This window comes from Hevea brasiliensis, chromosome 7 (assembly GCF_030052815.1).
Source record: "Hevea brasiliensis isolate MT/VB/25A 57/8 chromosome 7, ASM3005281v1, whole genome shotgun sequence".
Classification (NCBI taxonomy): Eukaryota; Viridiplantae; Streptophyta; class Magnoliopsida; order Malpighiales; family Euphorbiaceae; genus Hevea; species Hevea brasiliensis.
The window spans coordinates 12,384,210-12,409,962 of NC_079499.1; the positions used below are offsets into that span (position 1 = coordinate 12,384,210).

A 25,753-nucleotide genomic window follows, 5' to 3' on the forward strand; every position below is an offset into this window, starting at 1 on the left:
AAAAAAGGTTAAGGAATGATAACAATAATTGAGATAAAATATGGTGTTCCGGTACACTATGTGGCATATCTTACTCGGCTACACTATAGACGGATAAGGGGCGTCACATTAGTATATAATTTTTACAGAATTTTCTAAGTTCATTTAATGCTCGGAAAAATATTGTGAAGTCTCGTGGGACCCATCAAAAAATGGTGTCGAAAAAATTTGAAATGGGTATTGCCGCGAAGCTCTCGATGAGTGGAGCACTTCGGTACTCTCGGATTTTTGGTGGGGTTTACGATTTTTGAGAAATCTAGCCCGAAAGTCAAAATGAACTAAAACTTCCCGAATAAAAATTAGACAAACCGCTAAATGGATTTTGGTGTTTTTGGTGTCTATGGAAAACTGTCGAGGTGTAGATGGGTTTTGGCACAAGACCCGATCCAATCGGTGGTCAGATCGGTCGGATTTTAGCCAGGAAGAGGAAGTAGCGCGCTGCATGTCTAAGCGCCTTTGGGCGCGTTTTTCCGGCGCTACAGGCGGCGGCCTACAAGGGGCAAGAGCTGAGGTGTTGCGCCGGCGAGCTGGGAAGGTTGGGGTTGCGGTGAGGCGACGAGAGGCGGAGGGAGGAGAGAGAAAATGAGGGAGAGGGAGGGAGGGTGTCGGGGGTGAACGAAGGAGAAGAAGAAAAAAGAAAATGGGCCGGTCCGATTCTTTCGGTCCGATTCGATTCAAGATACCCGAAATTGAATTTTTACTCTGCCCTAGGATAAAAAACGAGGCCCAAAAATTTCGAAAAAATTTTAAAAAACTCAAAAAAATTCGTAAAGTCCAAATATATTTTTAATTTTGTCACGTGATCTTTAAATTAATTTTTAAAAATCATCAAAGTTTTATATTTTCTGAAAATCCAACCCAATTTCTAAAATCCGAAAAATTTCAAATAATTTTTCAAAATTTAAATAAAATAAAATATTAATATCTACCCATAAAATAATTAATTTAAAAATTAGGGGTGTTACAGCTAAATTTTGTTTTAATATTATAATTATTATGTAGTTTTATTTTTTTATAAAATTATATAATTTTTTTAAAGCACATATTTATCACAAATAAAATTTATTGGATAGTAAAAAAAATAAAATTAATTATAAATAATATTATATTAAACATAATTTGTAAATTTTAATGAGGTTATGACATTTTTTATGCTGAAGTTTTTCTTAAGGTATGCAATTTTTTATAATTAATAATTTGTGAATTACTTTTAAAAGAACAAACATATTCTAATTTAATTCTCACTTCATTTAATTTGGTAAGGTCCCGGTTCGATTCTCAGTTCTTGAAATAATTTTATATAATTATTTTTTAAAAAAATCATATTTGAATTAGCATTTAAATTTTCAATTAGATTATTACTATATAATATCAAATAATATATCTTTTAACTATTTCTAAATTATAAAATTTTTAACTATAAAATGTATATATAATTTAGAATTAAATATATTATATAATATAATATTATATTATATAATATACATTTTAATTATTTATTAATTATTTGATATTTAATTATAAGGTATATATATTTCATTTATAATTAAGAATTATAAGGTAATTTAATATATTTATAACTAAAATTATTAAGAACATATAGAGAAATGAAATATATAATTAGGTAGCATTTAATTCATTATTATATATTCGTATATAAATATATAATTATATTAAAAATATATAATACATCTAAATATCATAAAAAAATATAATTCGATTCTCAGTTCAGTTCTAATTCATTATGGTTTCGATTTTGTTTTGATATGATTTCAATTCGGTTCTTAGTGAAGAATCATAATCAGATCAAAATATCAAAATAATTTCAATTCAATATAGTTCTTGTCCATTTTAACATAGTTCTTCAGTTTAATTTGAGACCCAAAGAACCATGCATAACCTTACTTTCCATGAGGGAATTTGAAAATCCCACAGCTTTTTTTTCCTCTGCATCATGTTCTAACGCAAGAATATTCTTTAACTATAATTCGAGAACAATAAAGAGAATATTATTCACATGTTATCTGTAAAATGAAAATCTTTAGCAATCCATCATTCCATACTAAGAGAGTGTTTAACAAGCTTATAAAAATTTAACTTATAAGAAATACTAGAAACTTATAAATTAATTTAAACTTATGAACAATTAAATTTTTAAATAATTATATATTTATTTAAAATTCTTATAAATTATTAATAAACTATTTACACGTTTGATAAAAAAATAATATAAATATATTTATTATTAAAATAATTAAAAATATACTAAATTATTTTTTCATATAATTAATTATATTAGCTTAATATCCTGTAATATTATCAAAATATATTTTAATTGTATTCCAATATAATTTAATTTTAAATTAAATAAACAAATATTTTAGAAAAATTTTATTAAAATTAATAAAAAAATTTAAAATTTATTAAAATTAAAGTAAATAATTTATTTAAATTATTGCAGGAAAATAAATGAGAATAAATGCAAAGAATATATAGTGAAATTATATGATTAAGTGAGAATAATACAGTAAAATATTTCATCAAATTAACTTATAGATATGAAAAGCCCCTCTCTTGTCAACTTGTCTTCTTCTTTATAAAATCTAAATATATGTTACTTCTTATTATTATTACTATAAACTCTAAATATATGTCAAGCAAACAAGCTAGTTTAAAATGATAGCTTATTGACTAATTTCATCAGCTTATAAACCAGGTGAAACATCCTTTTTAAGGGTTTGACAAATTGCAACTTATCATAAGCAAAAATAAATATAATAAAAATGAAATGAAATGAAAAATCCTTAGTTCTGGGACATACCGGATTCTCATGAAAGCATTCAACAAATCGCATTTTTATAGTTAAGATTGTGAAGAGTATCACCAGCCATTCAAATGACTGTCTTCTTATTGTCAAATGTGTAACACTGGTAGCTACAATATGACAACATACACTCCCTGAGTGCTTTCTTTAGCAGCCAAGGAAAACATCTCCTACAGCAAATCTAAATCTAGAAGACATTTCTGAATGTTGAATCAATACAATCTTAAGAACCATGCGCATAGCATGCAAGTGAATGCAAACACCAAAGGGCGTCTGTGGAAAATCAAAATATTTACGTGCAGTAGAGAACCAAAATAATCATACACCAGAACCTATTAAGTCGCGGGCCAAAGATAACCCAACTGGATATGACCTGTGTATTCTTGTTTTAATGGGTTTGATTTTTTCACCAGGTACGATATCAAGATCATTTTTCTTCATGTGTTCCATTGATTTGTCACTTGTATCCAACTCTTTAGCTTCAGCAATAAATCGAAGGCCCTGAAATATTATCTTGGACCATGTTATAAAAGAACAGACAGGATTACATTGGAGGATACGTGACTCGTAACATACCTTGGTAGACATATCCTCATATGTCACTGCTGAATAGTTTGCTAGCTTAACACCTACTTCCTGCCAAAATTCAGAAGGAAAGTAGCTCAATTAATAACTCAATACGAGGAGATAATAAATTATTAAAAAAAAAAAGAGAACACATTAGTTGCTACTCCCCAGCCATGTCAAGTAAATGACATTCCACCTGTAGTTTGGCCAAAATTGCAGGAGGAAATGGTGTTTTAATAATAATAAGCTGCTAATGCCACAGCCAAGCCTAGCAAATAACATTAAAATTATTTCCTTACATGACCTCATTTTAACTTTTGTGTTTTCTTACACCCAGAGGGTACTTTGCTTCTCTCTAAAATCTCAACACTATTCATCACCCACCTTCATTCGCTTTTCTCTCTCTATCAAAATTGGGAGGCTCCCTATTGTTGTCAAAGGCATAGAGATCAAGGTAATTGCTCCTAAATTCTTCATTTCTTTTTTATTTTTTTAAAAACCAAGTTCCCACAAGAGGGGAGGGAGGGAGGGAGGGAGGGAGGGAGCGAGCTATGGCTGTTTTAAACAGAGTTTCCTGATGGAAATTTTAGTTTTAAGAATTCAATCAACAAATATGGATATTTCAGAGGATTTTAGTACAGATGGCACAAGAGGAACTATTAACAAATTGGAGGGTTTCTTTTGTTGTGGAAGTGGCTATTTTAGGCTTCTTTTATTTCTGTATTTCCATTCAATTTTTGAATTTTCATGGCTAGTTTTATTCTGTGGGCATCCAAAAGCTGATGGTGGATTGTGGTGGTTAGGGTCTGTGTTTACGAGTATTCTTTTCAACAACTGATTATGGCGGGGGTCTTCGATTGATATAATCAAATAGTTGTTTCAAGAATTTAAAAGAATACGTTCTTAATCCATGAGAAGAGAGTCACATTTAGTGACTTTCAAAGTGGGCAACATAGAAGCTAAATCGACTTCCTCTTAACCAGGAAGACAAATAGAGCTCTATGCAAGGATTGCAAGGTCATTCCAGGAGAGGCTTTAACAAGTCAGCATCGGTTAGTGGTCTTAGATGTCAAGTTTAGAAACAATTCAAGTAAGGTCAGAAGAAATAGTGTAGCTCGAACAAAGTGGTGGGAGTTCAAAGGAGTAAAGCAAGCGAAGTTCAAAAATGAGCTTCTCGAGTCCGAAGTATGGAAGCTGGATATGAAGGCTAATGATATGTGGATACATATGGTATCAAAGATTAGAGAAGTAGCTAGAAAAGTACTTGGAGAGTCTAAAGGACATGGACCACCATCAAAAGAGAGATGATAGTGGAATGAGGAAGTACAAAAGGCAATGAAGAGAAAAAGGGAATGGTATGAGAAATTACCTAAATGTGATAATAATGAGGCATATGGTATAAGATAGCAAAGAAAGAGACAAAAAAGGCAATTAGTCAAGTAAGAGCACAGGCCTTTGAAAAGTTATATGAGAAACTTGGAACTAAAGAAGGGGAGAAAGATATTTATAGATTAGCAAAGAGGAGAGAAAGGAAATGTCAAGATCTCAATCAAGTTATGTGCATTAAAGATAAAGAAGAAAAAGTGTTGGTGAAAGATGAGGACATTAAAAAAAGATGGAGAAATTATTTTAATGATCTCTTTAATAATAGTCAAAATGGTAATAACGTGAACATAGACTATAGAACAATAGAAAAGAATGTGAATTATACTAGAAGGATTAGATATTTAGAAGTAAAGGAAGCACTTAAGAGAATGAAAGAGAGTAAAAGCCTGTAGACCCGATGGAATACCAATTGAAGTATGAAAGTGTTTGGGAGATATAGGAGTGGCATGATTAACTAAATTATTTAATAAGATTCTAAACTCAAAGAAAATGCCTGATGAATGGAGGAGGAGTATTTTAGTACCTATTTTTAAAAATAAGGGAGACATACAAAGTTGCTCAAACTCTAGGGGAATTAAACTCATGAGCCATATTATGAAATTGTGGGAGAGAGTTGTGGAGCATCGACTACGTCATGATACTTCTATCTCTCTCGATCAATTTGGCTTCATGCCCGGTCGTTCAACTATGGAAGCGATCTTTCTCATTAGAAACTTGATGGAGAAATATAGAGATGTGAAGAAATATCTACACATGGTTTTTATTGATTTAAAAAAAGGCTTATGATACAAAAAAAGGGTATCTATTAGGTACATACAAGTGTTGAAAGATATTTATGAATGAGCAACTACTATTGTGCGCACAGTGGGAGGGGACAAGAGATTTTCCGATCTCAGTTGGATTACACCAAGGATCAGCTATAAGCCCTTACCTTTTCACATTAGTTTTAGATGAATTGACGAAACATATACAAGAGAGTATTCCTTGGTGCATGATGTTTGCGGATGATATTGTTCTGATAGATGATACGCGAAAAGGAGTCAATAGAAAGCTAGAGCTTTTGAGAAGTACTCTAGAGTCAAAGAGCTTTAAGTTAAGTAGAACGAAGACACAATACATGCATTGCAAGTTCAGTAAAGGCCAAACTGATGATAGGGAAGGAATTAGTTTAAATGGAGTGGTACTGTTCCAAAGTAATCATTTTAAATAACTCGGCTCAGTCCTTCAAGTAGATGGGGGATGTGAGGAGGATGTTAGTCATAGTATTAAAGCCTGATGGTTGAAGTGGAGACATGCCACAAGAGTTTTATGTGATCGCAAGATTCCCAATAAGTTGAAAGGAAAATTTTACTGTACAGCCATACGACCGGCCATGTTATATGGTAGTGGGTGTTGGACACTGAAGGAGTCGTATGCGTCTAAAATAAGAGTTGCAGATATGAGAATGTTAAGATGGATGATGGCCATACTAGACTAGATAAAGTCCGTAATGAGAGTATTAGAGAAAAGGTACGAGTGGTGCCAATTGAGAATAAGTTGAGAGAAGGGAGGTGGAGGTGGTTTGGTCATGTGAAGCATAGACATACGGAATCTCCAGTTAGACAAGTAGAGTACATTAGGTTAGAGGATAGAAAGAAAAAAAGGAATAGACCTAAATTGATTTGAAGGAGAGTAGTACAACAAGACCTAGAAGCATTACACATTTCTGAGGATTTAATCCAAAATCGTTTAGAGTGTAGAAAGCGAATCCATATAGCCGACCCTAAATTTTTGGGATAAAGGCTTAGTTGAGTTGTTCTTAATCCATGAGAACTTGTGTATTCAATTTTGAAATACACCACAGAAAAACAAAATCCATATACCCTTTTTTTCCTTGAGAGAGAGCAAAAAAAAGATGGAGAAAAATAATGGTTTTTCACTTAGGGATAAGTCTGAAAGTTGAAATTTCAAATGACTTTAGAGGCAACTGAGGCAAATAATCAATCTTTTGTTGACATGGCTGTAGCAAAATTGACTTTCGCAATAGGCATGCATGCCCTTAAAATGATAGGCCTAAGGACCAATAAAATACAAAATTAAGGTTGTTTATCAACTGAACTATTTGAAGAGAATAATTATCAATAGTGTGCACAAACTTCAACAATTGAACTATTTGTGCCTACCCTCAATAACCCCAATATTCTAGAGTTCATAGCCACTTCCAATATTTTCTAAAGTGGCCATAATATAGAGAAAACCTATATTTTAATTTAGGTAGCCCCTGTTCCTTTCTAGGTTTTTTTTTTTTTTTTTTTTTTTTTTTGAGGAAGGGGGGGTGGCGGCGGCAATGGATGGTCCAAAGAAACAAATGCATAAGCTGAAATCATCAGATCAAACTTGACTCTTGGGAAGAAGAAATCCCACAATACACTAATTTCATACAGTGAATTTTTATAGATGGTAGATATAGTACTTGACCTGTTGAATTTTTGCACCAGGCCCATCTTTAAAGCCTCCAGCAAACTGGCAAAGATACCAGAGTCCTGAGTTTGTAGCATCCTGCATGATGTAATCCAAAAAAGAAAATAAAAATTTAATGGAATTCAATCACTTCTAAAACTTCCAAGCCACTGCAAATTGTTAAAAGAAGTTATTGATTAGAGAAGTATAAAAAACCTGTTTGTTCTCAAGAAGCTCAAGCTTTCCTTCCTGTAGAGTTTATTGAAATAACAGAAAAAACACAATGAACACAATGAATCTTGTAATAAGAATAAGCTTAAATATGCAAGGACGCAACTTACCAACCCAGATATCATTTGATGGATTATCTCCACATCATATCCGATTTGTGAAAGGTTTGTTTTCATCTCATCAACCTGCAAGCAAGTAATATTGCATAAATTCAATCATAGTTGCATGCGTATCAAGTTATGCATTTTTGCCAGCTAAATATCTCTCCTTCCTCACATATACCCATCCAAGGATGTGCAGGTGTGCGCATATGCATTTAGATCATTGGAAAGTGGCATAAAAGGATTTGGTTTGTCTGGGTATGTTTTATTTCATCAGGAACAAAAGGGAATGCAGATTAGTTACACTTACCATTGTACAGCCATAACTTAGTTAGAGTCTTAGTGGAGAAAAAAAATCATGGAGAGCAATCTAGACGCAGTCCCATTCGTAAATGCATTTGTCCTTGGCTGTCAGAGACTTTCCCCATCATATGTGCCAAGAACCTTAGACATATTTTACACTATAAACTTAGCATTTGTCTGTATACTTTATTTTCTTATAATTATATTAAAAATTACAATTAAAACTCTTAACATCTAAAATAATTTTTTTTTTTTTTGCTGTTGATGAAATACCTCACTCAAAATTATTGTATGACAATAATCAGCAGAAGTAGCCATGACACCCTTTTCTATAAAACAAATACAAGCTTTACATAAATGGAGGGCTGAGCATTAGGTTGGTTCAATTCTGAATTGAACAGAACCGAATTAACTGAAGATCTGACATGCTAAAATATGAAAACCCAAAAAATAGAACCAAACTAAACTGAACTGATTAATTTGGTTTGATTAGTTTGATTAATTTTGGGCCGATTTGGACTTGTTCTTTTGGGTCTTGCTGCAAGATTGCACTTAGTCTTGTGTGTTGCAGAACCAATCACATGGATCAAATAGGATTGTTTTGCTTTCGCTTGTGGCCCTATCTTCATCAAATCTTTGATCATTATTATGGAATAGTAAATGGGCTAAAGAGCACGAAACAATTGGTGCTGCCACCATGACTAACTTGTGGCCAGTTGTTGAGGGAATGAACACAGAGTCTCTCCTAGCTTTCAACCAGATCTCAAACAATTGTGGCATGCTTCATTATGCATCAGCCATCAGGTTGACATTTAAAATACCAATAGTTATTCATGGACCTAGTGGAGTTGGGTGGCAACTTAGTACTAAGCAGTGAGCACTTACAATGCCTTGCATCATATTTTCAATAAATTCCTGAAATCCAAATGGTTGCATGCTAGACCCCTTATAATGCCAAGGGCTGATGAAAGCTGCAATCCAAAGTGAGAACCCAGAGTTACCAATAGAAGTATAGAACCCTGAAAATGCAATATAGGAAGCTTAAAGTTTTATTTTAGAATTTTAATTACTATATAATTAGGAAATTTAAAAACTTTTTATTTTTTAGGAATTTTATTATTATTAGGTATATTATTTCATAGGTTATCTTATTTAGTACTCCTAATTAGAGTTGAATTAAGGTTTCTATTCCTAATTTAATTAGGGTTGTAAGCTCTATAAATAGAGCTAATTTTCTATTATTCAGTAACTTTGGACTATGATTATTTTCTTTTTCTAAGGATTTGTTCCTTCCTTTACGCTTATTCCTCCTTGTTCTACATTGCCTATAAATCAATGAGAAATGAAAATTCCCTTTTAGGAATTAAAAACTAACCTTCCACCTGTAGGCACCTAGGAACAAATTGAACCCCTCTTCCAACCTCTCTTCCTTCAATGCAGGCATTTGGATTCCACCCAGAAAGGGATTGGCGAGATTGAGAGAAAGAGAGGTGAGATTGTGTATGTGTGGAAGGGAGAGGCAATAACTATGAAAAAATTGGAGATTTAACATATGAGTAGGCTATATGGCATAGCATAACACATGTAGAAAACTTAGGTCCGTGTATTTTTTTTACTGAACTAAGCAAAGCAAACCAAAAAACAAAATTTTTGTAAAATGGTAACAGAACCAAACTAATTAGACCAAAAAACTGAATTAGATTGGTTTGCTTTAGCTTTTCCGTTAAAACTGATTTCTGCTCAAAACCAATTTCTGCTCAGCCCTACATAAATGTCACCATGAAGGAATAGCATGAGGTAAAAAACTTTTGCATGAGAAACAAGAAGAAAAAGGATTGTGATAGATGACAATTTAAATGGCAAGACACTAAGCTCACTAGACTGAAACTTAAATAACTTTAGAAAGGAAAAAAAAACCGCACTGTGATAGAAGAAAATTTAAATGGCAAGATACTAAACTCATTGGACTAGGAGGATGTTTGACTTAGCTTATTAAAATTAGCTTATAAGTATCTTGTACTTATAAACTAATTAAAACTTATAAGCATTTAAAATTTTAAATAATTACGTGTTTGATTAAAGTGATCATAAGTGGTCGATAAGTAGTTGACATGTTTTATAAAAAGTAACTTATAAGCACATTTATTATTAAAATTATTAAAAAATGGGTATTAAATGAGTTATGCGGTAGAATTCTAAAATTAAAAGAGAGTAATAAGGTAAAGTACTTGGTCAAACTAATTTATAAGTCCAAAAAATGTTATAAACAAACAAATTACTTATTTTTAGAGCTTATAAGCTGGTTTGACTAGCTTAAAAGTTAAAACAAACATCCTCTAAGACTTCAACCACATCACATAAAGATTGAAATAGTGTCCACACAAGGCAAAGGGCACGTACAGGCATGGTGAATTTTCTCATATCTATTTTAGCTCTACTTGAAAAGGCAGTAATCAAACAAGAGTGCAAGCCTTTGAAAAGTCATATGAGAAACTTGGAACTAAAGAAGAAGAGAAAAATATTTATAGATTAACAAGAAGGAAATAAAAGAAATGTTAAGATCTCAATCAAGTTAGGCACATTAAAGATAAAGAAGGAAAAATGTTGGTAAAAGATGAGGACATTAAAGAAAGAAGGAGAAATTATCTTAATGATCTCTTTAATAATAGTCAAAGTGGTAATAGCGTGAATATAGACAAAAGAGAAATAGAAAAGAATGCAAATTATACTATAAAGATTAGATTTTTAGAAGTAAAGGAAGCACTTAAAAGAATGAAAGTGGGTAAAACCTATGGACCCGATGGAATACCAATTAAAGTGCAGAAGTATTTAAGAGATATGGTAGTAGCATGGTTAACTAAATTGTTTAATAAGATTCTAAACTCAAAAAAAATGCCTAATGAATAAAGAATGAATGTTTTAGTACCTATTTTTAAAAATATGGGAGACATACAGAGTTGCTCAAACTGTAGGGGAATTAAAGTCATGAGCCATACTATGAAGCTGTGGAAGAGAGTTGTGGAACATCAACTACGTCATGACACTTCTATCTCACCCAATCAATTTGGTTTCATGCCTAATCGTTCAACCATGGAAGCGATCTTTCTCATTAGAAACTTGATGGAGAAATATAGAGATGTGAAGAAAGATCTACACATGATTTTTATTGATTTGGAGAAGGCTTATGATAGTGTTTCAGGAGATGTCTTATTGAGAGTGTTAGAACAAAAGAATATATCTATTAGGTACATATAAGTGTTGAAAGATATGTATGAAGGAGCAACTACTATTGTGTGCACAATGAGACGGGACATAAGAGATTTTCCTAACTCAGTTGGATTACAACAAGGTTCAGCTTTAAGCCCTTACCTTTTTATATTAGTTTTAGATGAATTGACGAAACATATACAAGAGAGTATCCCTTGGTACATAATATTTGCGGATGATATAGTTCTGATGGATAAGACGCAAGAAGGAATCAATAGAAAGCTAGAGCTTTTGTGAAGTACTTTAGAATCAAAGGACTTTAAGTTAAGTAGAACAAAGACAGAATATATGCATTGCAAGTTCAGTGAAGGCCGAACTAGTGATAGAAAAGAAGTTAGTTTGGATAGAGTGATACTGCCCCAAAGTAATCACTTTAAATATCTCGGCTCAATCCTTTAAGTAAGGGGATGTGAGGAAGATGTTAGTCATAGGATTAAAACCAGATGATTGAAGTGGAGACATGCCACGGGGGTTTTATGTGATCGCAAGATTCCCAATAAATTTAAAGGAAAATTTTATCGTACAGCTCTACGACTAGCCATGTTATATGATAATGAGTGTTGGGCACTGAAAGAGTTGTACATGTCTAAGATAAGAATTGCGGAGATGAGAATGTTAAAGTGGATGAGTGGCCATACTAGACTAGATAAAGTCCGTAACGAGAGTATTAGAGAAAAGGTAGGAGTGGTGCCAATTAAAAATAAGTTGAGAGAAGAGAGATTGAGGTGGTTTGGTCATGTAAAGCGTAGACATATGGATGCTCCAGTCAGACAAGTAGAGCACATTAGGTTAGAGGATAGAAAGAAAAAAAGGGGTAGACTTAAAATGACTTGGAGGAGAGTAACACAACATGACCTAGAAGTATTACACATTTTCGATGATTTAACCCATAATCGTTTAGAGAATCCATATAGTCAACCCCAAATATTTGGAATAAAAGCTTAGTTGAGTTGAGTTAAGTATTTTAGCTTTGCCTGCCCAACCACGAAGGTAAAATGTCTTGTATTAACACAATTCCTAGTGATCAGGGCAGCAAATGAACAGCACTACCCACAAACAGTTTAGGCTCAGGTTAACCTCATGCTTTGCTCAACTAGGAAAGACTCAAAAGTCAAACAAGCAGAACTCAAGCCTCACAAATAAGACCAAAAATGAATTTGAGTCCACAAGCTCACAAGAGTGAGGCTTCTAATAGGTTGGGTCATATGATGCTGACAGAGGATCTTGGAATCATTCAACCTTTCAATGCAGAATGGCTTTCTTTGAGGCAAATCAATGTCATACCTATAAGGCATTGTTAATGTCAATTAAACTGATTTTGAACTCATAAATCCCACATCAAAAGGAAATGAAATAGCAAGAGTTGTCGACTGTTATGAATAAGTTTGCTTGTCTAGTCTAGTCAAGTATAGGCTGATGTTATGGTGGTCAATGTAATTAGTGCTTTTTGTTAGCCACTGCCCAAATTTCAAAGGAATACATGATTTTCACTAATAATGGCACCTCCAATGCACATGGCTTCCCACTTTGCAAGAGTCTAGGGAGGGTTGTTTTATGCAGCCTTCCCCCTTTTTATGCAAAGGGTTTCCATGAAAGGAAATCATGACTTTCCAGTCACAAAGAAGATACTTTACCATTGAGCCAATGCTTACCCTTAGTAGCTTGGATGTTTTACACTATAATAACCTTAAAAATTTTACAGTTCTGGAATAAGGCAATGTAGATGTTCAGGGAACTTTTTTGCTATACAGCAACATGATAAGAATCTCAGTCAGTAGCTCATCCAATAGGCATCAAGCTGAGCTCAAATTCTTGCTCCTATATATTATTACCAGCTTTGGTGGAATACCAAATGTCTAGTAGATTCGATTTCACTTGTATAAAAACACACACACCCCTTCTGCTCCAAAACCCAAAAAATAACATACCCAAACCATACATATATATATATATATATATATATATATATATTGCGAGAGAGAGAGAGAGAGAGAGAGAGAGAGAGAGAGAGAGAGAGAGAGAGAATTTATAGAGGAAAATGAAAAATGAGAGAAAAGTTATATGTACATCATTAGCAATCAGCTTAGAAGTTTCTATCTGCTCCACCACCTTCCAATCCAAATTTTCCAGCCTCTTTGTCAGATGTCTCTTTGTTGACTGCACAAATCAATAGTTGATACAGTACTAAGAATACAGCAAAACACGTAAAAAGAAAGAGTTGCCATCTAGGAAAGCAAGAATTATCCAAAAGATAAACCATCTTACTTACAGCCAATGTTTCAGAGACATTTTCCAATTGTTTAGACACAGATGCAACAGCACTTGCCATATTTTGCTTCGTTACAAACATTACATCAGAAAACGACAAGCCCTGCACTACAAAGATAATATATACACCCATAATGAGCAAGAAGAAGTCATATCCTAAGTTGAATGCCAAAAAACATTTATTTCACTTTGAGTCATTAGAATCTTGCCTTCCACCACATGTAACAATATCCCATTGCCCCTAGTGCAGCAGCTGGTACTAAATAAGAAGCAAAACTCCCTGTTTACAAAAGAAAATGTGTAAGCAACTTTGCTTATTTTTACTTTGCCATCTAGACACAAAATATTGGATGATGCAGCACACAATAAATCACGAAAAATTTTAAAACTTAGCAATAATAATATCATTTAAAATCCTAAACCTATTCTCTTTATAAAGAAGTAATTTCGCTAGTCACATTAAGCCTTCAATCAACAGATCAGGTAGAAAACTGAATCACAGTTGACTTGGATTTCTCATCCAAACTTATCCTACGACTTGTGCTCTGTTTTCAAATCACTGGGTCACAAAAATTTATATTTTGCTTTATTTCTTCCAAATCAAGCTAGAGAATTGCCTCCTTTCAAGAGGGAGGGGCACTAAGGGATCCTGAAATGTCTCCTACCCTTCTTCAATGCATTGCTTCACTTAACCCTTCTTTAATGCATTACTTTGTATCCCAATACCATGACTCCAACTTATTTTCATTCAAACAATTATCCAAAACATGGCTTTCAAACTAAGCAAATAAATTACCAGGAAGGGAGAGTAAAATCAATTAATGCATATTTCTTGGAGCCATAGGTTTAGCCGGTGAGGTCCATTAGATAATTAATTAAATAGGCTAGAAGTGGACAAGTATGTAATAAATTTGATAGGAACTTTTAATCAACTGTAAACACACAAGAGCAATTAAAGGCCTAATTGGTTCATTTATAAGAATGTGAGTATCAATGAAGGATCCCAAATAGAAAATGGATATTTTCAATTTAAAAGAATACAAGATGATAATTTTGAAGGAAATAGCATGAGCAAACTACTTAGACTATAAAAATATTGAAAAAAATATGGTGTACTCACCACTAGAAGAAGCATTCCCATTAAAAATGGTCACAGGATTGGATAGTGTTAACTCCTTAATCTCTTGTGCCAATTGACGAATCTAAGGCAGCGGCACAAATAAGAGTCCATCAGAAAATAAATACAATCTTTGTGAAGAAAGACAAAAATAGATCACAAGCCCTTTTAGTAATTAAATTAAAAACTAGTGTTTAGCTTAAGCCTTTCCTAATCAAGATGAAAAGTCATATCCCTTTCAAACAAGATACTGTCTTAAAATAACAACTTGGTGAGTTTGGGCAGTTAGAGCAAAAGTCCTGGCCAATGATAAAAATGCATACTAATATAGCTAAGCAAATATAAAAACCTTGACAAAGGTCATAGATGCTAACATTGCAACCATAATGGAAGCAAAATATGCAAATTTGATGTCAATTTTCATCAAAAGTGCTTGAACTTTGAGACTAAATATAGAAAGAAAGGAATATTCTTCACCAAGGTTGCCATGAAATTAAATTTAAATGCTTTGAAATTTGAACTTTTTACATTCAAACACAGAAATGAAGAAAATTTTCAGGTGTGTTTAACCTTTGCTCTCATTGAAACAATGATTTTTTTTGGGTCAAATGCATTTTTAGAGATTTCTGGTATTGGTTTTATTGTTTAGAGTTTATATTCTAATCTTGTTAAGCAGGAATAACCAGATGGTCAAGTTTATGAGCATACAAACATATAGCCATGACATATAGATAAAAATGAGGATAAATGAATACATCTCTTTTGGAACATGAGAGTCTCATATGCCAATCCAATTGGGATTTTTTTTTTTTCCAATTCATCATGAATCTCAGAGAAAATGGGGTTTGATGTTCACATCAGCATTTTTGTGACATATAGATAAAAATGAGGATAAAAGAATACATCTCTTTTCGAACATGAGAGTCTCATATGCCAATCCAATTGGGATTTTTTTTTTTCCAATTCATCATGAATCTCAGAGAAAATGGGGTTTGATGTTCACATCAGCATTTTTGTGAGGGTAAACGGCGAAAAGCATGAGATTAGAAAATTTTTCTATTTGTGCAACTAAATAGAAACGTGTTCAAAATTTGAGCACTCCTGGAATTACTATTCCACAATTATGATCCCATACAATTCTTTCAGCACTCACAGCTATCATACTTCTAATGAAGTTGTAGAGTTCAACATATTTCACACATAAGCAGAAATCTGAATCCTCCCTCCTAATTGACTTCAGAGTTCTGCATTTGAGTTATAAACCATTAACAGCAAACCACATAAGAAGCACTTGTATCATATTAAAACTGTGTCGTAGCATTCAACAATCCATCTTTTACGGTCTTTAATTTTCAGAACTTTAAACTCGCTGGCTGTACGCGAACAATAGTTTTCTACTTGTGAATAAAAAGGCCCCCTTTTCTTTTCAAACAGGAAAAGGAGAATTAGAGCAACCGAATGGCTAAAAAGAGGAAGAATACCAAGGAAGAAACAATGAAAACTACCTGAGCAGCAAGAAGTGCACTATCGTATTTGTAGGATGCGATCTCAACTTCATCAACACCCTTGAGCAATTCTTGAAGCTGGGCAATGAGTTCAGACAATCGCCCATTTCTCAATATAATCGAACTAGTCAAACCTTTTAAAAAAACCCCAACGAAACACAGAGTTAAAAAGCATGCCAGTGGCCAAAACAGAAACAATAAAGCACCATCAAAGATACACAGACATGTAATTCATAAATATTCTCCTCAAAACCAAGCTCAAAGAAAAAAAAAATTAAAAATTCAATCAAATTATAGGACAGAAAGCAGAATCATATAGGAGATTCAAATGGGTCCAAATCAAAATCACGTAGGTAATTAGAAAAGGGTAAATAACAGATCCAAAAAAGGTAAAAGATGATGAACTAAGCAATTGAAGGAATTCTATAGCCAAGTCGTAATATCAAGAGTGAAAATAAAGCAATTGAAGAGACAAAGAGGAAGAGAAAGACCTGCACCAGCGAGGATGAGAACTTTGGAGGTGGAGACACCGGCTTGCATAGCCATGTCTGGTTGTGGTGAGTTGCGTTGGCGGCTGCTGTGGCTTAGTCGTTTGTTTACCGTATCTTCTTCTTCTGTGTCTACCGCAGCGCAATTGTCCTCAAACACAGCCCAAAGCTTTCCTCTTTTGTTCTCTCTTCCAGCTCTCCCCTTTGATTTCCCTAAATAAATAAATAAATAAATAAATAAATATATATATATATATATATATATATATATATATATATATATATATATATATATATATATATATATATATATATGTAAGAATTGTTTTATTAATTTAATTTCAGTTTAAAGTGAATTATTAAATTTAAATACAAATTTAAGATATATAATTGATAAAATTAAAAAAAAAATCGAATTTCATAATTCATAAAAGGATTGTGACTTTTTTTTTAGCTTTTTAACTATATTACATATTAGTTGTATATACTAATATTAATAATAATATAATATAATATTTATTATTTATTAATTATAATATATTGAATAAAATATAATTTAATAATAAAAAGTACTTAATTGTGGAGACTAATTATAAGAAAAGATAATAGTAAGGTATATTCTATGATTACTTTATTTAAAATAAAGTTATTTTATTATGAAAAAAAAAAGGTGGTTTAGTGATGTAAATTTTTTTTTCATAAAGTAGTTATTTTTGAAAAATTTATTAATTTAACTAAAAAAATAAAATTTCTTTAACATCTTAATAATCATATTTTTTACAATATCTTAAATTTTAATTAAAATAATAAATATAAAATATAAAATGCTAAATATGTATACTTATTAAATTACATCATAAATTATCATATTTTTCACATCTAAAATTTTATTTAAAATAATAGATATTAAATATGAAATACTTAATATGTATACCTTATTAAATTTTATTTATAATATTTTTTTAACATTATTAAAAAATTATATATGTTTTTTTACGTAAAAAAAAATTATTTTTTTTCATTAAGTTATAAATTTTCATAAACTACTATATAAAAAAAAAACATCATTTAACAAAAATTTGATGAGATGAATTATAATATTTCAATAAATCACCTTATTATCCATAACAAGATAATTTTACTTTGTTTTAAACTAAGAAATCATAGAATAGCTAATAGTAATATCAGTTAAAAAAATAAATTAACTAACTTCTTTAAAAATAACGTAATAGATTTAGTATATAAAAATAATATATATGTATTTTTTTAAAATATTTTTTAACTATTAAAAAATTAATTAAATATATTGTAAATTACATCAAAATTTAAGAGCAAAGCAAATTTAATTAATTTGTTACTTATAAATCAAATTTACACATTTAAAATGATACTATTACCGCCAAAATAATGTTATAAACCAAGTAACAAATAACCGAGTATACGGGTAAAGAGCAATACAGACTAGAAGGAACCCAAACACCTAGATAAAAAAGTTACTCGTCCAAATATACTCGGACCACTTTCAAAGGTAAAGATCCCGAGATATCCTCCTCGATTGAATCCTATTTATATAAGGATTTTGATCAAACAGATTCCTATCAATACTCAATCACAAGAACTCCTAATCCCAATAAGAGACTACGTCAAAGACCTATATAAAGGCCCTCAGGTATGTGTGCTGGACCAAGTTATTCACTCACCTATCATTTAGTTCTTATTACTAACTTAAGCATCAGAGCGGTGGTCATCTAACCCACCCGATGCTCTTTTTATTTTTCTATAAATTATACTCGACATCTATTACCTACTAAAAAGGAGAAAAACATCAGTGGCTCCTTTTGCAGGAAACGCAAATATCTTAATAATCCTTTCTCACAAAAATAAATCTCTGTGATTATTGTTTCTCTTTGCCCATTGTTACCATCCCAAAACCTCTACCCATGGAACCATAACCTATCCCAACCAACCTTTCTAACTGTAATGGCACTGCCAATGATGCCAATATCGCTAAAGTTACCCACGCGCCCACACCCCCCCCCCCCCCTCCCACCCCCCTATGACTTTGGAACAGATGACACAACGCATCAAAGAACTAAAAGTAAAAAACACTGGATTGAAAAACAATAATTCTCAATTAGAAAGTTCAAGAGCCCTTGAGAATTATGTTTTCCTAGATCTACACAAACTACAATAGTTAAAGGGTAAAGAGAAAGTAGACGATTATGAGGCCAACTCCACGAAAAGGGGTATTGATTAGGGCAAAATTAAGACCCAACTAAAATTCTAGAATAACTTCGACCTTGAGGAAGATTTTGGTATAGAAGACTATTCTCCTTTGATGGATGAGATCCTGGTTGAACCTTTTTCCCCAAAGTTCAAATTGCCCACCCTTGAAAAATATGATGGTAGATCTAACCACAGGAGTCACCTAGCAAACTTCAGAACCATAATTAACTACAGAGTGTTAATCACTTTATCTTATGCAGGGTTTTCCCATCAACCTTAATGGGACTCGCTCAGAAGTGGTATCAACACTTTCTTCCTAGTTCAATCCTGAGCTTGCACCACCTAACCTTGGAGTTCAAACAAAGATTCATCACTTGTATCCCACCAAAGAAACAACTTATAAAAGGTTAGGCAGAATTCGGGTGAGTCACTGAGAAGCTACATCGATCGTTTCAATGCAAAAGCCATCCAGGTCGAGCAACTCAATCATGAAACTGCTTGTGAGGCTATCAAAAAGGGATCCACCAATGTTAAATTCATAGATTCTCTCATCAAAAACCCTACAAAAAAACTACCACTAACTCATAAAGAAGGCCTAAAAATACATCTGTCTAGATGATGAAAAGCAACTATTGAGGTTAGAGAAGGAAATCAAAATAGAGGAGAAGAAGATTAGTCCAAACAACATCTCAAAATGACAAAGCAATTCTTTTACTGACAGAGACAGAAGGTAAGATAAATATAGAAACTGCACTCCTTTAAATGAGCCTCGATCCAGAGTGCTAATGTGAATCCAGAAGAATGGGGAATCAATCAAATATCTAAGAAAGATTAATCCCAAAAAAGCAGACAAACGTGACCAAAGCAAATTTTGTAGATTCTGTGATGATTTCGGCCACAATACTGATGAATGCAGATAGTTGAAGGATAAGATTAAAAGGCTGGTTAGGGATGGTGCACTTAGGCATTTTACTCACCACACTTGGTCCGATCGTGATAGAGATAGAAAGGAAATAGGGTGCATGACATAGGTCATATTTTAAAGAAAACTTTAAGGAGTTATTGGTGATAAGTCCATCCTATGTGAAATGTTTGTGCTGTGAAAACCCATGTGAATGATGCCATGCAAGTGTATAAATTAAATGATATAATTTTAATGATGGTTAGTTTTCTCACTGAGCCTGTGTAAGCTTACTCTTTTCCCCTAACCCTCAGATACAGGGTTGTAGGACTAGAAAAGTTCCTTGAAGAGAGAGCTTTAAGGGTAGCTTTAGCCTTTTCCTTATGTATGATGTATGGGTAGATAGACATATAAATTATGAATGGATAGCATTGTGTTGGTGATTAAAGAAAATTGGAGTCCTATAATTATTTTGAGTGTGATGATGATGTATACATTATGTTAACCTTTTATGGGAGTAAACATGTTAAACCATTACGCTTTAGAGCTATGTATGTTAAGGTTCAAATCCTGAACCCAATTTATGTTATGAATGTCTAAATATATATGAAAAGACTAAAGTATAATGGTTTGGAGTACGTTTAAATAGTAAGATAAAGGAATGTATGCATGCTTTACAGGTTTTATGCATGCTACGAGTTTCAATAGCCTTAAGCTGGCCTGATCCTTAGCCCGATAATAGCTCCTTGTTTGGGTTATTATAAAGTTGGTATCAGAGCTTTAGATTAGATGAGTGGACCTAGATGCTGGTAAAAGCATAGAAACGAGGTGAAATGAAGTATGTTGACCAGTAACATTAGGAAAATACATGTCCAAGATGGTGGAGTTCCTGTATGTTATATGATGAATGTTATGTGCATGTTAGGTTTCATGTTATGCCTGATTATATGCTTTGTATTTATGTGAATGCACATGAACTTTTTATGTGCTTAACATTTCTTGTTTGCTTTTAAAAATGCGAGGTTTAAGACAGTTCGCTAGGTTGACCGATGTTCCACCTGAGCATAAGGGTATTGGAGCACTACTCATAAACCCTATTATTAGGAAGAGAGGAAGTGAAAGTGGAAGGGGAGAATCTTCAAGAGGTCATAGAAAGTCCTTTAAATTGAGCAAGGAGACTGCACAGGCACCCACAATGTCTATAGATGCATTAAAGAGTTCTTATGGCTTCTCCCAATAGTATGAGAATCCCAAGCTCTATGGTGTAGGAAGTATGGGAGAAGACAGTTTTGAAGAAGGAAGAGACGAGTTAGAGTTTGTATCTCCTCCACAGTCGAGACCAAAGCATGAGTTTGGGTATCAATATCCTCAATCTGGAAGTTTTGAAAACCTTGGCTTTATGGGCTATCCCCAATATCCTCTTTTTATACCCTACCCACCTTACTTCCTATTGTACAACCCATATTTCATGTACCCTCCGCAACAGTACCCCCAAAGTTCTTTAACTACCATGAAAACTTAAAATCCCATGGAAGGAGTTACAAGGGAACAAGTACCACCACTAACTCTGACAGCTCTTATAGTTCCTACACAAGAGACCAGGATAAGTAGTTGAGGTAAAGTAAAGATGATAGATTACTTAAAGCTAGATGCTCCTAAGTACAAGGAAGGAGATAACACTTTAGTGTATGTTAGGGCAATCAAAATGATAGTTTATGAATTGAACGCTAGCGATTGTAGGGCCATACAGATGGCTAGCTTTATCCTAAAGTGTAAGAAGGTGAAGGAATGGTATAAGTCCTGTATTGTTGATAGATTCGACAATATGACTTGGTCTTAGTTTGTGATAGAGTTTACTAATTGGGTTTTCTTAAAAGTTCTAGAGAACTTAAGGTGGTGGAGTTTGAGTAATTGAGACAGACTACAGATATGAGTGTTGATGAGTACACAGACAAGTTTATTCGGTTTTCACGTATGTGAAGCAGAAGCATGATATGGATAAGAAAAAGGCAAAGAGGTACACACAAAGGTTGCACTCCATATACTCTTCATTGATTTTGGCTGCAGAAACCCACAGATTCCATTCCATAGTAGATACAGCAAGAAAGATGGAGGATAGGGCTATCATTGAAGGGAGTAAGCTGAAAGGTACAGAAGCCAAGCATTCCATAATTCCTAAAGCTATGGATGTAGGGAGGTTTGATCATTTAACCAAGACTATTTCCTCATTCGGAACTAAAAAAGATAAAGGAGGGAAGTTTGGCAAAAAGCAAAAGAAAAATAAGTTTTTTAATAGAATCAAGTTAGGCTTTAGGATGGGAGGTGGATCTAGTTTGGTTCGGACACCTCTAATTGTGTCAGATGTGGGAAGCCCCATCGAGGAGTTTATAGATTTGGAACCTCTTAATGTTACAAGTGTGGTTAAGGGGGGCACATATCTAGGGAGTGTCCTAACATGGAAAGAGTGGTTTCATAGCAATAGATTGGGTTAGGCAGTGTGGCTCAACCGATAGTGGGATAGACTTCTATGGGTCCCTCATCAGGAAGGGGATAAGGGAGAGGACTGGGTTCTTCTTCCTCGATGGTAGGCTCATAAGTGAGGAGTTTGATGGCACTGACACGAATCTTTATCATGATACAATAGAAAGCCAATACCTCCAACACTATGGTGTCAGGTAACCTTTCCATTGGAAATTTCAATGTGCATGTTTTAATTGATCCTAATGCATCTCATTCTTTTATTAACCCCAAAGAGGTTCTAAGGTTTGGTTTAGTAGTTTCGAGGCTACAATGTCTGTTACTTATTAGTAGGCATAAGTGTGATCCTTCAGTGATAAAGATAATCTGTTTTGCCTGTCCAGTGATGGTGAAGGATAAATGTTTTCTAGCTAACCTGGTGGTTCTAGAATTGATGAATTTTGATGTCATTCTAGGGATAGTTTGGCTCTCATCCAATTATGCCACCTTAGACTGTAGAAATAAGGTAGTAAGGTTCAAAGGACAGGATGGGTTGGAGGTAGTCTTTCAGGAAGATCAGACATTAGCAGTGAAGGGGATGATCTCCGTGATGTAAGCTAGTAAGATGCTCTAAAAAGGATATAGAGGGCTTCTAGCCCATGTTAGAGAAGTTGTGGAGAACAGAAGTGGATCGAAATTAGTTCCAATGGTAAGAGAGTTTCCAGATGTGTTTCATGAGGAACTACCTAGTCTGCCACCTGAGAGGGAAATAGATTTTTGAAATTAATCTAGTGCCTGGTACTAGACCCATATCTATTCCTCTTTACAGGATGGCTCATGCAGAGTTGAAAGAGCAACTGCAAGAATGAGTGGATAAGGGATTCATCCGACCAAGTACCTCCCCTTAGGGTGCTCTAATACTATTTGTAAAGAAGAAGTATGGATCCTTAAGGCTATGCATTGACTATAAGCAGTTGAACAAGGTCACTATAAAGAATAAATACCCTCTGTCCCATATTGATGACTTGTTTGATTAGCTGGCTAGAGTATTAGAAAGCCAGCATGAATGCTCAATCCATTACCCATTCTAGAATGGAAATGGGAAAATGTAGCTATGGACTTTGTTGTGGGGTTGCTAGTAGCCTTTAACAGACATGACTCAATATGAGTTATAGTGGATAGGTTGACCAAGACTGCTCACTTCATTCTTGTGAGAGCTAACTATTCTATAGATAAGTTGGCTTAGGTCTACGTGGCAGAAATAATAAAGTTGTATAGAGCTCCATTGACAATAGTCTCTAACAGAGGACTACAATTCACATCAAGGTTATAGCATTATCTTCAAAATGAGTTAGGCATCGAGTTAGACTTCAGCATGGCCTTTCACTCTCAAATAGATAAACAGTCAGAAAGGACCATACAGACTTTGAAGGATATGCCGAGAATGTGTGTACTTCACTTTAGAGGATCGTGGAAAAAGTACCTTCCCTTAATTAAGTTTGTATATAATAACAACTATCATTCTAGCATTGGAATGGCACCATATGAAGCTCTGTATGGGAGGAAATATAGGTCTCCGATGTGTTGGGAAGAAGTAAATGAAAGAGCCTTAGCAGGAATATAGTTGGTAAAAGTCACCAATTAAGCCACGCCTTTAATTCAGGTAAGGTTAAAGACAGTAGCTAGTAAATAGAAGAGTTACGCAGATATCCATAAAAGAGAAGTGGTTTTTTAGGAGGGGGACATGGTGCTTTTGAAGGTATCTCCATTGAAGAGTGTCATCCGATTTGGAAAAAGATGCAAACTAGCTCCAAGGTACATTAGACCATATGAAGTATTGCAAAAGGTTGGAAATGTATCTTATAAGTTAGCTTTGCCACTAGAAATAGAGAGAATCCATTTAGTGTTTCATGTTTCCATGTTGAGAAAGTTTGCGTCAGATCTGAACAAGGTTATAAGTGAACCGGACATGAAAATTTTGGAAGATCTTTCTTATGTTGAATAACCCATCTAGATTGTAGACACTTAAGTAAGGAAGCTGAGAAACAAGGAGATATCGATGGTCAAGGTGTTATGAAATCGCCATAACATGGAAAAGTACACATGGAAAACCTGTGATTCCATGATACAATAATATCCTCACATTTTCTAGGTATGTTATATTTGTTATGTTTGCTTTTTATGTATTTGTTTTAAACATTCGAGGATGAATATTCTAAAGGGGCGAGAATGTACTACCCACCATTTTTCAATGTTGGAATATCTGTCCTTGATGAAATATTCTAGTAAAAAGTAAACTTCACTAGCAAAGGAGTGGCAGTAAGATATGAAAGTATGTTCATGTATGTGGGTTTGAGATATTTAAAATATATTTAAAAATGAAAAATGTATTAAAAGTTTTATTTCTTAAAAGCTTTTAAATAAGTGTTTCTGGCAGAAGAATTTTCAATAGTCGAAGTATGAACTTTCAGCGGCCAAAGCCTTTTTTTCTGCTCAAAAGCTATTTTGGATAGAATAGACTCTGACAGTCAAAAACTAGACTTTTGGCAGCCAAAAGTCTCTCGACAGAGAGGGTATAAAAAGGGATTCAAAGTTTATTTTACTGGCAAAACACTTAGGGTTTTCTTCTCTCTTTCTCTCTCTCTCTCTCTATCTTTTAACTTTGGGTCATATAAGGAGCTATTGGAAGAGATTTCCTTAAGTTTTTAAAGATTTGGAGGTGGATTCTTCCATTTAGAAGCGTGGAAGAGTATATTTAAGCTTGGAAGTTTGGTTCTCTCACCTCTAAGCTCTAAGAAAAGAGATAACTTTCTTTCTTCCTTGATCTAGGGGGTAGATATAAGAAAGTTAATGAGGGATGAGGTTTTTATAACTTCAATTTCATGAAAAGTTGAGTTTTGGGTGAATTTATGCATGTTAAGATTAGGATTTTGTGATTTATGAGGAAATCTCATGTTTTATTATTAGAATAGTTATGTTTAAGTGTTATGGGTCTTAAATGGCTAATTTTCCATGATGGATTTAAAGAAATCCATGTATATGCTATGTTGGGTTTGGAAAAAACCTAGGATTTGAGTTTTAATTAATGTTATGTAGGCTTTAAGCATGATTCCAAGTTATTTTAGGCCATAAAGAAGTGTATTTGTGATGGGATTGTGTGTTTGGAACTTTGAAATGAGTTTTAAGGCTTTTGGGAGAACGAATTTGCAAGTTTTTGGATTGGGAATTCTGAAAATTCCCAGGTTTGGCTACCGAATGCCAAAGGTTCGACAACTGAAGCATGTAGTTTCTCGAAAAATCTGAAAAATTTTCAGATTCAACAGTCAAAGTCCAGGACTCTGGTAGTCAAAGTCAACACTACATAAAAGGGTTGTCCGAAGCCTAAGACTTCAGTAGCCGAAGTAGGTTCTGCCTGACTTTTTCTCCCTTTTTTTCTAATGTTCCAAAACATGGTTTCATAGTTCACAAGTATCTAGAATAAGATGTTATTGATATGTATAGAGTTTTGGAACATTGTATAACACTATAGGGTCCAATTTTATAGGATTGGGCTTGAGGGACTCAAAAAGTTAAGGTTCCAAGGATAGCTTCCATTCGAGTAAGGTGGTCGATAGGCTTCAAGAAGTGAGTAACT

General features: G+C 33.5%; 1 protein-coding gene and 1 long non-coding RNA gene across 2 annotated transcripts; both read right to left on the reverse strand.

The window, feature by feature from the left end:
• Positions 1–2,864: 2,864 nt before the first annotated feature.
• LOC110667860 (uncharacterized) lies at positions 2,865–16,756 on the reverse strand. Its single transcript, XM_021828825.2, has 11 exons — positions 16,539–16,756; positions 16,048–16,181; positions 14,546–14,627; positions 13,635–13,705; positions 13,427–13,528; positions 13,225–13,314; positions 7,597–7,671; positions 7,472–7,504; positions 7,274–7,354; positions 3,440–3,499; positions 2,865–3,364 (listed from the first exon to the last, which is right to left on the reverse strand). Exons 1-11 carry the CDS (start codon positions 16,591–16,593, stop codon positions 3,182–3,184), a joined length of 966 nt encoding a protein of 321 aa, XP_021684517.2. The 5' UTR covers positions 16,594–16,756; the 3' UTR covers positions 2,865–3,181.
• On the reverse strand, positions 7,678–11,553 carry LOC131181515 (uncharacterized). Its single transcript, XR_009150045.1, has 3 exons — positions 9,266–11,553; positions 8,776–8,861; positions 7,678–8,031 (listed from the first exon to the last, which is right to left on the reverse strand). It is a non-coding gene; the product is annotated as an uncharacterized LOC131181515 (long non-coding RNA).
• Positions 16,757–25,753: the final 8,997 nt, after the last annotated feature.

Excerpts from the sequence above, each read along its gene's own strand:
- LOC110667860 (XM_021828825.2), bottom strand. The coding sequence starts at position 16,593 with ATGGCTATGCAAGCCGGTGTCTCCACCTCCAAAGTTCTCATCCTCGCT. Across the intron at positions 13,706-14,545 it reads TGGGAATGCTTCTTCTAGTG|GGAGTTTTGCTTCTTATTTA; the intron begins GTGAGTACACCA and ends TTTTGTAAACAG. Across the intron at positions 7,505-7,596 it reads ATCAAATGATATCTGGGTTG|GAAGGAAAGCTTGAGCTTCT; the intron begins GTAAGTTGCGTC and ends TAAACTCTACAG.